At 38.0% G+C, this 13,587-nt stretch overlaps 1 protein-coding gene across 1 annotated transcript in view; it reads left to right on the top strand.

Moving 5' to 3' along the window:
* Nucleotides 1-10,420, top strand: part of ADAMTS19 (ADAM metallopeptidase with thrombospondin type 1 motif 19) — a 219,411-nt gene extending 208,991 nt beyond the window's left edge. The window contains exons 24-25 of the mRNA XM_062189957.1: nt 8,204-8,381; nt 10,269-10,420. Of these exons, the coding sequence (XP_062045941.1) occupies nt 8,204-8,381; nt 10,269-10,420 (330 nt within the window). The remainder of the gene's footprint in view (nt 1-8,203; nt 8,382-10,268) is intronic.
* The last annotated feature ends 3,167 nt before the right edge of the window (nt 10,421-13,587 follow it).

Raw genomic sequence — 13,587 nt, 5'->3', positions numbered from 1 at the left:
TGTTTCACACTCACTTTATTAAAAAGTCAAAAAATGGAACTGCCAAACATATACATAAATGAATAGGAATGCTGTGCTAATAATTTCCAGTAGAAGTCATAGTTTAGTTTCCTTATGAGGTCCACTCTCCACTGTGAATGCTACTTCACTCTTGTTAAACCACTTTGGAATAATCCATTTATTCCCAGAGAGAAATTACCCAAGTCAATGCTGTTAACCTTGTTACAGATTGGCACTTATCATTAGAGATTATATCAGGTTTTTAAGATTATCTATTATATTGGTTGAGGAAAAACACTTGAGCTCTGCCAGTGACAATTTTCCCTTAATTTAGGAATTCCTATTTCTTATAGAGGCCAGCTGGAAATGAGTAAAGCATTACAGAGCCTTCTTTAGCTGTTGGCCTGGAGAATACTCATTCTCTCCAAAATATATATCTTTGGCACTGTCTAGAAGTAAGGAATCTCGGGTAATCTTTGTGCTGGCCAAGTGTGAGAATTATTATTTTTAACCCCTAAGTACACTGAATATTTTTTAGGAATTTGAAAACAGGCCAGTGTGAGTTTAGTTGGATTTTTTTGTCTAACAAAACTTTAAATAAATACCTTATGGTAGCATTTTTATTACTGGGTTCTCTGCCTCTTTGGTAAAGTCCTTAAGATGATCTTTTATAGGATTTTCAGCATGAAAGAGTTTTATATTCCCTGAGGATTCTGTTTAACATGCACAGATTAATAGTTCTATAAACTCACTGACAAATGTGTTGAATATATAACCTAAATCCACAAATTCACTTATATTGTAATCATTCATATAGTCCACGAAATTAAGTAATGTAAATATTCAGAATGACAAATAACCAGCTAGTACTATAACAGTGCCTATGTGACATTTGTGAAGACTGGAAAAGAAAGGTGGAAACTGAAATATAATTAATAAATTTAAGGTTTGGTACTTTAACATGGTGTCTCAATATCTAAAGCTTGATGTGGAATTATTGTTAGCCCCATGTTCAACATCATATTTCTTCAAGTTAAACTTAATGGAAAAATATAATTTATATAACAATGGTTGTTAAATAGATTTAATCATTATTTCAATGCATGTTTTCAAATTTATATGATTAAACAAAAATCTCAAATTGTCAGTTTGGGAAGTATTTCATTATAATGCTAAAATAGTTGCCAGGAGTAAAAGCTCCTGTCACATGTTAATGGTAGTATAATGGTTTTAAATATTTATTGCTTTCATATTCACTTTGAGAAGCATCAAGATTCCTTTATTTTCACAAGGAAAAAAATCAGAAGACTCAGTGTCACAAGTCAAACATACTAGTTCATTAAAGTTGAACATAGAAAAACAGCGTAATTGTTGACTGCTTAAGAGAATAAGCCATGAAAATTAGCATGCAAGTTGATCCTAGTAGATTGCAGAACCCCCAGAGCACAGAAGTAACACAAAAATCAGGATCAGTGGAAGGAATGTGTTTTCCCTCTAACTATGAAGGTGCTTAGGAAGTATTAAATCATCTCCCATTTGCAAGGGATTCTAAAATGAAATTAAGTTGTCCAGAAGTACACAGCTTACCTCTTGGACCAGAAAACATGGTTAATGAATTTTCAATGATAGGAAGATAATTTTATACCTTACAAAAATAAATTCAAGTTGTACTGTGGACAAGCCTTGAAGAACCTACTGAAATCATGATGACTTTTCCTTCATACAGGCCTTTTATGAATTTGTAAATGACTTTATTATTGCCTATGTGGTCCCTTTTCTTTGAGTTAAACAGGTTTTACTCATTTCAATGCATTTCAGAGCATGTTTATTCTCCTTCACTAGTAGTTAATGGAGCCTACTAAGCATAGTGGTGTCTACAGAAACTGGCGAAATAACACGTAGATTATTTTTAAAAGATGTGGATTCTTGACAGACATAAAAAAAAATCCTAAAAGGAGAATTTCCTTAGAAAGTAATGAAAATTTAGCAAGAGTACTTTCAAATCTTCTGTGTAGCATTTGATCCATCAAAAGCTTACACTATCGTGCTAATTTAGATGTAATTGTACTGTTTCCAAAACACATCAGACTAGACTTGAAAATCGGTCACCTCAACAGGGACCGTTATTCAGCAGCACGCACTCACTGAATACACTGAAATTCAGACATCCACGACTGCCTCAAGATAAAAGGCTGGGGCCAGCATGTGGCGCAGTAGGTAAGGCCACCGCCTGCAGTGCCAGCATCCCGCATAGGCGCTGATTCGAGCTCTGGCTGCTCCACTTCCAATCCAACTTTCTGCTATGGCCTGGGAAAGCAGTAGATGATGGCCCAAGGCCTTGGGCCCCTGCACCTGCATAGGAGACCCAGAAGAAGCTCCTGGCTTCTGATCGGTGCAGCTCTGGCCGTTGCTGCCAGTTGGGGCATGAACCAGTGGATGGAAGACCTCTCACTCTCTCTGCCTCTCCTTCTCTCTGTGTAACTCTGATTTTCAAACAAATAAATAAATCTTCAAAAAAAAAATGGCCATGGCTTGAGCACCTTCTGTGAGGTGTTAACATATTAAGTATGAAATCAAGATCCTATCAATACTTTAAATCAATACCATAAAAAAATTCTAGTTGCTCCCTGCAATTTAACTTCGCAGCTGTGCCTCACAACTCATTTATCTTTTGTGATTGAAGAAAGGATATCAAACCTTGCTTTATCCAGGAGATGGACTTCACAGCCACACAGAATTCAGTTCACCCCTTTGTTTTTGTGGTAATATCACAATTCAGAGTTTGTTAGGAGCTTTTAATTATGTTCTAATGTTCTACCAATATCTGTTTCCCCTACGAGAATGTAAACTACTAGAGGGCACATGTTCTAGTGTGTTTTATTTCCTCCTACATCCAGTATCCAGAACACTGGTACACTGTCAGCATTTATTAAATATTTGTTGAATGAATGAATGAATGAAATACTTTCTACATACCTCACACTTTCCACTGCAAAATTATGAAAGTCATGAGGAAGATTAAGGCATTCATTGCAAAAACATATTAGGCTGGCGCCGCGGCTCACTAGGCTAGTCCTCTGCCTGCGGCGCCGGCACCCCAGGTTCTAGTCCCCGTTGGGGCGCCAGATTCTGTCCCGGTTGCTCCTCTCCCAGTCCAGCTCTCTGCTGTGGCCTGGGAGTGCAGTGGAGGATGGCCCAGGTCCTTGGGCCCTGCACCCGCATGGAAGACCAGGAGGAAGCACCTGGCTCCTGCCTTCAGATCTGCGCAACGCTCTGGCCACAATGCGCTATCTGTAGCGGGCACTTGGTGGGGTGAACCAATGAAAAAAGGAAGACCTTTCTCTCTGTCTCTCTCTCTCTCTCTCACTGTCTAACTCTGCCTGTCAAAACAAAAGCATATTAAATAATTCCTAGAATGTATAATATATTGCATATATCCATTCATTTGTATATTTTGCCTAATAGATTTGTTAGTAGGTTGTTTGTAGATACAACGACTATATGTCCTAACTTACCCAAGACTGCCTCTTATATACCTTTAGTCAGGAAATAATTATTCAGTGACTTCTTTTACAAGTATCCTGATTTAGATAGCAAATTTATATGATCACTCTTTGCAAAGATGAAGCATGCATGTGAATTGTCATTAAGGCAAAAGAATTTATCTTGTATCACATGAACTTATACTAAAAAATAAAAATACAAACCCTTCTAATTAATTATTTAGTTAATTATAAAATAGGAAGGCAAGTAGTTAATTTGATAGGATGAAGGAAATGAAAAGATTTTTGAATGTTAATATAAGAGAAGCATTAGTTGTCTTCTAATATCAAGTAATAGTTAAACTCTGAATTTGTATGTTTAAGATCGAACTCCAGCTCTAGAAATTCTTAGCTATAAGATTTTGGGCAATTTGCTTTCCTTACTGCAGACTTTTTTTTTTTTTTTCATTTGTTTAAAAGGAATATTAACAGTACCATGTGGGTTTCATGTGAGACTAAATATAACTTTTTACACAGTGCTTTTCATATAATAAACACTAATAAGTGCTGCTAACTGTTAGTAATGTAAAGAGTAAAATCTTTCCAAAGTGGCATTGTTGGTTTCTTGTGATTCCAAAGCAGCAGAGTGACTTTGTGCTGCAGCTGATCATTTAAATGTGGAACAGTTGGCTCAGAGTAGATGTGACTGTCCAGCTTCCGTAGTGCTAAGTGACCTGCCTCTATTTGATGCTGTTGTGTTTTGTTAATAAGGTTGTTGAATTCAAGACCATATTTATATTATAAATATTCTCTGCTTTAAAAAAAAAGATTTATTTATTTGAAAGGCAGAGTTACAGAGAGGCAGACGCAGAGAGAGAAATAGAAAGGTCTTCCATCCACTGGTTCACTCCCTAAATCGCTGCACCAGCAGGAGCTGGGCTGATCTGAAACCAAGAGCCAGGAGCTTCTTGTGGGTCTCCCATGTGGGTGCAGGGACCCAAGCACATTAGCAGGGAGTGGGATGGGAGGTCAAGCACCCGAGACTCGAACGGGTGTCCATACAGGATGCCGGTGCCACAGCTGACAGCTTTACTTGCTTTGCCACAGCGCTGGCCTTATGCTCTGCTACTTTTATTTTCTGCCAGGAATCTGAACATAACGGATGAGCCATAAATATGTAAAAAAAGGAACAAATTATGAATTTGGAGCTGTCCAGGCAAATTATGATTTTTATAATTTTTGTAAATTTAAAAAACTTTATTTATTTAAAAGGCAGAGAGAGAGAGACATTTCCTATCTGCTGGTTCACTCCACAAATGGCTGGGGCTTGCCAGGCTGAAGCCAGGAACCCTGAACTTCCTCTGGGTCTCCCACATGAGTGGCAGGGTCCCAGGAATTTGGGCCATCCTCTGCTGCATTCCCAGACACATTAGCAGACGATCAGATTGGAAGTAGAGCAGTCAGGACCCAAATTGGAGCTCATATGGAATGCCAGCACTTGTAGGCAGTGGCTTAAACCCTGCACCACAATGCTGGTCCAGTTTTTCTGCTTTGACAAAGCTTCTGACATACCGTTTGTTAGGTGGCACAAAGAATAGTTAGTTAATGAGTTTTCTACTAGTTAGTAAAGGTTTTATGTAGCTTTACCACTTAAAAATTACAGATTGTGATAACTTTTAATACTTGGGATTTTTACTTCCTTAGTAATTGAGACTATCACTGTGATTACTACTGCAATGCCTAGCTTAACAAAAGGATATAAAAAAAGTCCCAAGTAAATTAGTTGCTTGAGGCAATATTAGAAGCCAAGTCTCCGAATTTCAAAGCCAGAATTACTTTGGCTTTTTCTTCTACTGTCTGTCTTTAATCATAGCGGTGTCATTTGAGAAAATATCTGATTATTTAATATTGTCTTCTACATTTATAAAAACTACTTCAGAAGATAATTTGGGATTTCACTTGTCCCACTTCAAATATTTGTTTATTTTTGTAATAAAATGATTACCAATTCATATCTTCTTAATTCTTTTTAAATTTATTTACTTGAAAGGCTGAGAAGTACAGGAAATGGATGGGGCGGGAGGGAGACTGACTGTATCCACTGACTGGGCTGTGCTGAAGCCTGGAAATGAGAACTCAGTCCAAGTTTCTTATATAGGTGGTAGGAACCCAACTACTGGAGCCATCACTGCTGCCTCTCAGGCTCTGCATTAGTAGGAAGCTGGAGTCAGAACTGTTATTATTATTTTTTTTTTCTTTTGACAGGCAGAGTGGATAGTGAGAGAGAGAGACAGAGAGAAAGGTCTTCCTTTTTGCCGTTGGTTCACCCTCCAATGGCCACTGCGGCCGGCGCATCTCGCTGATCCGAAGCCAGGAGCCAGGTGCTTCTCCTGGTCTCCCATGCGGGTGCAGGGCCCAGGGACTTGGGCCATCCTCCACTGCACTCCCGGGCCATAGCAGAGAGCTGGCCTGGAAGAGGGGCAACCAGGATAGAATCCGGCGCCCCGACCGGGACTAGAACCCGGTGTGCCGGCGCCGCAAGGCGGAGGATTAGCCTGTTAAGCCATGGCGCCGGCCCAGAACTGTTATTAACCCAGATACTCCCATATTGCATGTGGGTATCTTAACCACTAGGCTAAAAGCTTGCCTTTCCACAAAAGTATATTTTATAAAGAAAATAGTTATTACTGAGAGCTTTTTATTATAAGTATTCTAATGAAAATTATATTCTAAGGCCATCAGGTAATTTACTAAAACAAAATTTGCATGAGGAATACAACATTTTTAGGTTTCCCAATTTTTAAGGCATTATTCAGTCCTATCTGCTAATTTTCTGAGTTATCTGTGTGTAGTTATTTTAATTTTTTAGGATTTATTTATTTATTTATTTATTTGAAAAGCATAGTTCCAGAGAGGCAGCGAGAGAGTTGGTTTTCTCCCCAAATGGCTACAACAGTTGGAGCTGAGCCGATCCTCAGACTGGAGCCTGGAGTTTCTTCCAGGTCTCCCATGTGGGTGCAGGGGCCCAAGGACTGCTTTCCCTGGCATACTAGTAGGGAGCTGGATCAGAAGTGAAGCAACCAGGATTCAAATTAGTGCCCATATGGGATGCCAGCACTGCAAAGGTGGCTTTACCTGCTATATCACAGCACTGGCCCCAGTTAGTTTATTTTTGATAATCTTGAAAAAGCATGTGTTACTTCAGTTTGCTCATATCCTTAGGAATCTATTATAGAAGACTGATGAAAAGTTTCAAGAATGGTCTATTACTGATCATTGATGTTCTTTAAAATATAATTGAAAACCTTCTTTGTAACACTTGAAAGTGTCAATATAAGTATTTTGCTTTTTCCTGAAAATTCTTTTTTAAGACACATAATGTCTTTATGCAATTATATCTACTGTATATATGTTACTAAGATTAAGCTAGACCATGTGAAATCATTTTTCTCTTATAATAGTTTTAAATTATAATAAAGCTTCCAGTGAACTGGAAAACATTTAGATGTAGCAGTTAAAGAAGAAAAGTCAGATTTCAAGGAATATTCTACTGGTTGTCTTTGATCTGTTACATACAGATCATACATGAGATATAAAGAGAATTTTATGCCAAAATATTCACAAAATAAAACTTAAAGAGATCAGTTGGCTGTAAATTCATGTTAATAACATGTGTATGGAATTCCATTACTCTATAGTAAGCTGTTTTCATAACTGAAACACGAACCTGACATGACTTGTCATTGAATGTCATGTGACAATGAGCCCAGTCTCATTTACCATCTATTGAAGAGACAAACTAAATAGAATAAAACATTTTTTAAGAATATGAAGCAATACAAAGTAGGCTATGTTAAACACAGAGCACATACTTCGACCACTAGTTTCTGAATTCTGGCTGTACAATATAACTGACTGGATATGTGATTTAAAATGCAGATTCCCATATTTCATTTGAGTTTATTAACTTAGAAATTCTAAGGCTTAATACTTATTTCTTTAATCTTGCCAGGTGGGTACAGGGCATAGACCCAGAATATGGTTCTATGGTTTATACCATAAATATGATAAATATGTATAAGTAGTTGGGATGATGGAGAAGTCCTTAAGGAGGAGGTGAACTTGTGACTGAATTTTGAAAAGAGACAAAGTATTTTGAAGATGAGTGACACTATCGGCATCATTATAGAGATGGGAATAGGAGTTGCACAGAGATGACTAATTTATAAAGAACAAGTGATTTATAATGAGGAGGAACAATAAATAACATTGAAGGGGTAGACGAATGCCGCCTTGGAATTGCTGGGATACTGTGCCTTACCTTGAAGGCACTGATGAACCCAAAAACCAAAGAATTCTGTCCAAGGAGCATACGTGGACATACACACTCCTTGGACAGATATATATTATCTCAAAGAACAGTCTGATTTGTTACAAACTAGGTATTAGGTCTTTGAAAACTGTCTAGCCAAGCATTAGTGGCATAATCCACTCACCTTCCCCATCTTTCTTTACCCTTCTTTACTCTCCTATCTCCTTCTATGCCAAAGATTTGCCCCGAGTGTGCCAGAGTCCTCAACAGCATCATGCCCACATTGTGACACATGTTTTGCATCAACTCTGGATGTTGTGGCTTTTGTTTGATTTTAAGAAGCTGGCTCAGAGCCTAAGAAATGCAATCAGCTCCCAAGAACTGTGAACAAACCTTTTATCCCTTCTAGTGCTCAGTTACCTGTGGCAAAGGAATGCAGTCCCGTGTCATTCAGTGCATGCATAAGATCACAGGAAGACATGGAAATGAGTGTTTTTCTTCAGAAAAGCCTGCAGCATACAGGCCATGCCACCTGCAGCCCTGCAATGAGAAAATTAATGTGAATACAATAACATCACCCAGACTGGGTAAGCAGACACAGATGGGAATTGGTTTGACACACATAAAAATGCTTACGGTAATTTCTGTTTTGTGTACCATTTTAATGTTTAGCGTTAGTGAAGCTATACTGATTAGTGTGGTTCTGACTAAACTGAATCTATTTAAATATGGTTTTAGCCAGTAGGTCAAGTAGGTAGTAAAATTCTAAAGACTGAACTGCTTTGATTGCTGAAGGATGTCTACTTGCAGCCAGGTCCAGGGAAAACTAATGCCACATGACCCAAGATCACATTATAAAAGGCTAAAAGATAAAACTAAATTTTAGGTTCAGCCCGGTCCCATGGCAGAATTATTAACTAAGTTAATGTCTACTGAAAGGTGAGGTTATAGATCTCTCCATGGTTAACAATCTTTTTTATGACCTTGGGCACAAATGTTCCTTTGGAAAGATATACAGGAAAAAATCGCTTTCATGAAGAATGGGTGCACTGAACAAGAGGTATCATTGCTTTTTCATCTTTGAGGATATTGTATTAATAAGGAATATAAGTAATACATTGACAGCTAAATAGTTTTCATGGTAGAAAATATATTTGTATTTATTCTTATTTAGATTTAATCTATCAAGAAGCAGATTTTGTATTTCTTCTCAATTCCTGTTATTTAATCTGTCAGAAAGCAGATCATGTATTCTAGGATGATAAAACATGAAGTAGCCTGTATTTCAGTGTCAATGAATGTTAGTGATAACTAATGGCTCTTAAGAGCATTCCTACCTAGCTTCCATGGGTTAATTTATGCTTAACCCTTTTAGTTTCGACCTATGGTAATCATTTGAATCATACAAAATAACTGCTAAACTAAACTGCAAGGAACTAAATTATCATATGTGCTTATCCAGGCATAGGTTTAAATCAAATGGAAAACTTTCATTCTTCACAGAAATACAAAAATCCTTTTTCTTGAGCCAAGTAATTAACATTTCTAAGAAGTAATCAGATCAAGTAGAATAAAACCAATTAAAACAAAATGGTAAGCAATCCTTAAACAGATGTGTCAAATCCATGCATTCAAAGCAACATAATCCTTTTCTCCAACAATTTCTTGGAGTTCTGGGAATACTATGTGGCAGAATAATAAAACTGCATTTTCTCCCTTTGTTACTCTTTGAAAGTATAGCCCATCACAAGGAAACACAATCGTTGAAAAATTTGGTTTAAAAAAGTAGCATAATGGCAGAAGAGTTGTTAGCAGGGCGGACTTGCATTATACCTGCCAGAAGATAATTGCTTCTTCAGAAAATCTGAGGCCAAAGCTACAAGACCAAATTTTCTATAGAAGTTTCCCATTTTAAACATTTTTTTGCCATAAATTTTGGTCATTTGTGATGACCAGCTTAGAATTTAGAGAGGTCTGAAATCACTATCTCCAGAAATGTGTGCAGGTTAGGAAACCAGCAGGGTGAAATAAATACATGCACGTTTTAGTTTTGCTATTTATTTGACTTTTCATCCCTAATAATATTTATTTAAATTTCCATAAAGGTGGAAACATCAAGCACATTAGTTTTTCTTGTTAATCTTCTCTGCTAAAGTCCGAAAGAAGTTTAAATGAAAGCCATAAAATTAAAGCTTTAAAGTACAACACACTGAATCCAGGAAAGCTAACTATTATAAAACTTAAAAAAAAAAAATAAACGATCATAGTAAGAGTGTCATTCCTTTCCTCCTTTCTAACAAAGGCTCTGTGTGTGTGTGTGTGTGTGTGTGAAGGTCTAGAAAGTAACAGAGTATAAATGAGTCAGAGTGAATGTACAGTCCCCCGCCCACAGAGACTGCAATCACTGAAATGTGTTTCCATGCTGCCATCTATGAGAGCTGTATGTACTGAATCCACTGTGTTCTATTTCACAGCTGCTCTGACCTTCAAGTGCCTGGGAGACCAGTGGCCAGTGTACTGCCGAGTGATCCGCGAGAAGAATCTGTGTCAGGACATGCGGTGGTATCAGCGCTGCTGTGAGACATGCAGGGACTTCTATGCTCAAAAGCTGCAGCAGAAGAGTTGACCTCTAGCAGGCTGGCTGGCTCACAGCTCTTTGCAATTATGTTATTTATAAACACACACACACTAGCATGTTTTGCAGACCAAATATTATCAGATTACATATAATTTAATCAAATTAATTTATTTTTTTGTGTTTGCCTGCCAAACATCCCATGTGGTGTTTGCCTTGGTTATACAAACATTTTGACTTATACTATAAGGCTTCACAAAATACTTTTATATGAATGAATAACTTGGATCCAGTAACCTTAAAAGGAAAACTAAATGATAATTAGACTTTAAAACAATGTTTCTGTTTAAGTGAGGGCTGTATCTAAGGTGCTATTCTCTTCCCAGCAGCCCCAATGAGTTACCCAGAACATATACTAAGTTAGCATAATAGTTTAGTTATATATGGAGGAAAATCATATTTTTTTGGTGTCCTGCTGCAGAATCAGCCCATTTTCTGTAATCTGCAGGAGATGTGTAAAAATAACAAACCTCATAGTGTTGAACAGGTTTTTAGAGAATGTATTATGAATTTTGTTCAGATTTAAAGACATCCATTGGAAACATCCTACTGTAACTATAATCTTATATTAATAATGGAAAAGAAATGTCAACATGGAGACTTTGATCATGTTCATGAACATGTACTTGAACACAAGTATTGTAACAATGAAACACTGTAAGGATTTACACTGAATCACCATTGCACTGTTGATATAGTGTAGAGAAACCATTATAGAAATGGTAACATCCTACAGAAGTGTGTATTATTACATGTTGCCATTAGATTTTTAGCTTTTTTAAATATTTTGAATGAAGAAAGCAATGATCCACCCATTTCTTTATATCTTTTTAGCAGATTTATGAAAGAGTATAGTACATAGCATCACAAATCATAATAATAAAATTTACTAAATCTTTTTCAGTCTTTTCCCTAGGAACAAGGAAAAACAAAAAATATATACTATTGTGGTAGTTTCATTGTGTGTTTTTTTCTTTCTAAAAATTAAAAAAAAAGTTTTACAGTTCTGTGAAACGTTCAAAAGCCAGCTTAAAATTTTTCTTGTGAGAAAATACTGTACATGATTCACATGATTTCTTAGATTTTTTTCAATAAAAATATGTGAAACTTCCTATGGAGAGATAGTTCTTCATGGATCTCTCACACGCCCACATCTGGAAGGCAAAGGTACAGTCTGCTTTTGTTCTGGAGTATCTTCTAAAGCATGTTTGTATAAGAAGCCACCTTGGAAGAGGGAGGTATTGTCTTTCTTTAAAGCAAAGAACAAACATTCAAACTTCTCCTTTAAAAGTTTCAGGTTCCTTAAAACTGGGGTTCCTTCCTTATAACACAGCCCACTGCTTGTGCAGGTGTCACTCGGCTCTCTTTATGTCACTCTGTGGGAACTGGGGCTTAGGGAACTGGTGAAAGAAAAAAATGCAGATTCTCTGGCCACTGCTATTGCTGTGAGTAATAAAAGTCTTTTGTCTCTAATCCAAGAGTCTCGTGTCTTCTGCGCTGAAAAAAACAGCATGCTAACTTAATACGTCTCCATCAGGGATAATCTCAAAGCCTTCCCAGTTATTGATACTTTCCTCGTTTCATCTTCATTTTAAGCATTTAAAAAAAAAAATTGGCGTCCTTCCATTTTTATATTTTCCTTTCTATTAAGTTCTGTCAATCTTGTGATGTTGGATTAACAAATAAAATCTTACATAAACTCATAGGTGAATGAGAAAAGGGAAAAATGAAATAGTAGGAGGAGACGCTCCTAACTCTACCCTTTGACTCCTGCGTCCATGAATTTATGTAGAAACAGTCACCATAAAATGGCAATGATCGCTAATTCAGAGTATCGAATATATTAGGGTTAATTTATTACCTCAAACTTCCAAAGTGTTTTCAGCAAGCTGGTGCTAGAATGTCATCTTTTTTTTTGACAGGCAGAGTTAGTGAGAGAGAGAGAGAGAGAAAGGTCTTCCTTCCATTGGTTCACCCTCCAAATGGCTGCTACGGATCTGAAGCCAGGAGCCAGGTGCTTCCCCCTGGTCTCCCATGCAGTTGCAGGGCCCAAGCACTTGGGCCATCCTCCACTGCCTTCCCGGGCCACAGCAGAGAGCTGGACTGGAAGAGGAGCAACTGGGACAGAATCTGGTGCCCCGACTGGAATCAGAATCCGGGTGCCTGCGCCACAGGTGGAGGATTAGCCTAGTGAGCCGTGGCGCCGGCCAGAATGTCATCTTTTAAAAAGGCATCAAGTCGTTTGTTAGGCCATCTGCTTCAGGGCAATGGGCACTTGGATAATGACAAAGATTTACATGAGCATCCGCCCGTTGCCACATTTTATTTGCTGTTAAACAAATTTTCTGAACGAAAACAAGATTGTATGAAATGCTGTTGTGGAAAATGAGACATGTCTTAAATCCACAGATGGCATTTTGAAGAGAAGTACTGTAGTTTTGGAAGGCAAATCCATATTCAGAGTGAATGACTATTTCTCCAAGAACAAGTCACTGCCTTTTTTGTAATAGAAGTGGCTCAATGTAATCAACCTGCAATTAAACCATCCTCTAGTCCTCTGGTGCCACACTGAGGACATAATGTCCTCTTTGCTATTGTGAGGCTGAACACAGCCAGGACTAGCCCAACTGGCTTTGGTGACTGAAAATCCGTATTGTCAAGCAGGTGCATAATCTCTGCTCCAGCCATTGTTTTGTTCCTGCATTCATTGATCAAGGACAAAACTGGCTGATGAAAGTGACTGGCTAACATTGACAGAACATGTCATCTTTATTTTTAAGATGGATTTATTTTGTTTGGAAAGCATAATTACAGAGACAGAGAGCTCTTCCATCTGCAGATTCACTCCCCACATGACCGCAATGACCGGAGCTGGGCCATCCAAAGCCAAGAGCCAGGAGCTTCTTCCGGGTCTCCCATGTGGGTGCAGGGTCCCAAGCACTTGGACCATCTTTCACTGCCTTCCTAAGCACATTAGCAGGGAGCTTGTTTGGAAGTGGAGCAGCTGGGACTCCAGCCAGTGCCCATAAGGGATGCTGGCACTGCAGGCAGCAGTTTTACCCACTACACCACAGCACCAAACCCGGACACGTCATCTTATCCACCTGATAATTCAGACTCTTTTCTCCTGAGGGTGCTTCTTTGGTGCATGGTTACAT

Source organism: Lepus europaeus, chromosome 4, assembly GCF_033115175.1.
Source record: "Lepus europaeus isolate LE1 chromosome 4, mLepTim1.pri, whole genome shotgun sequence".
NCBI lineage: Eukaryota > Metazoa > Chordata > Mammalia > Lagomorpha > Leporidae > Lepus > Lepus europaeus.
The sequence above is the reverse complement of the archived record's forward strand: the minus strand, read 5'-3'. Positions and strand labels throughout refer to the sequence as shown.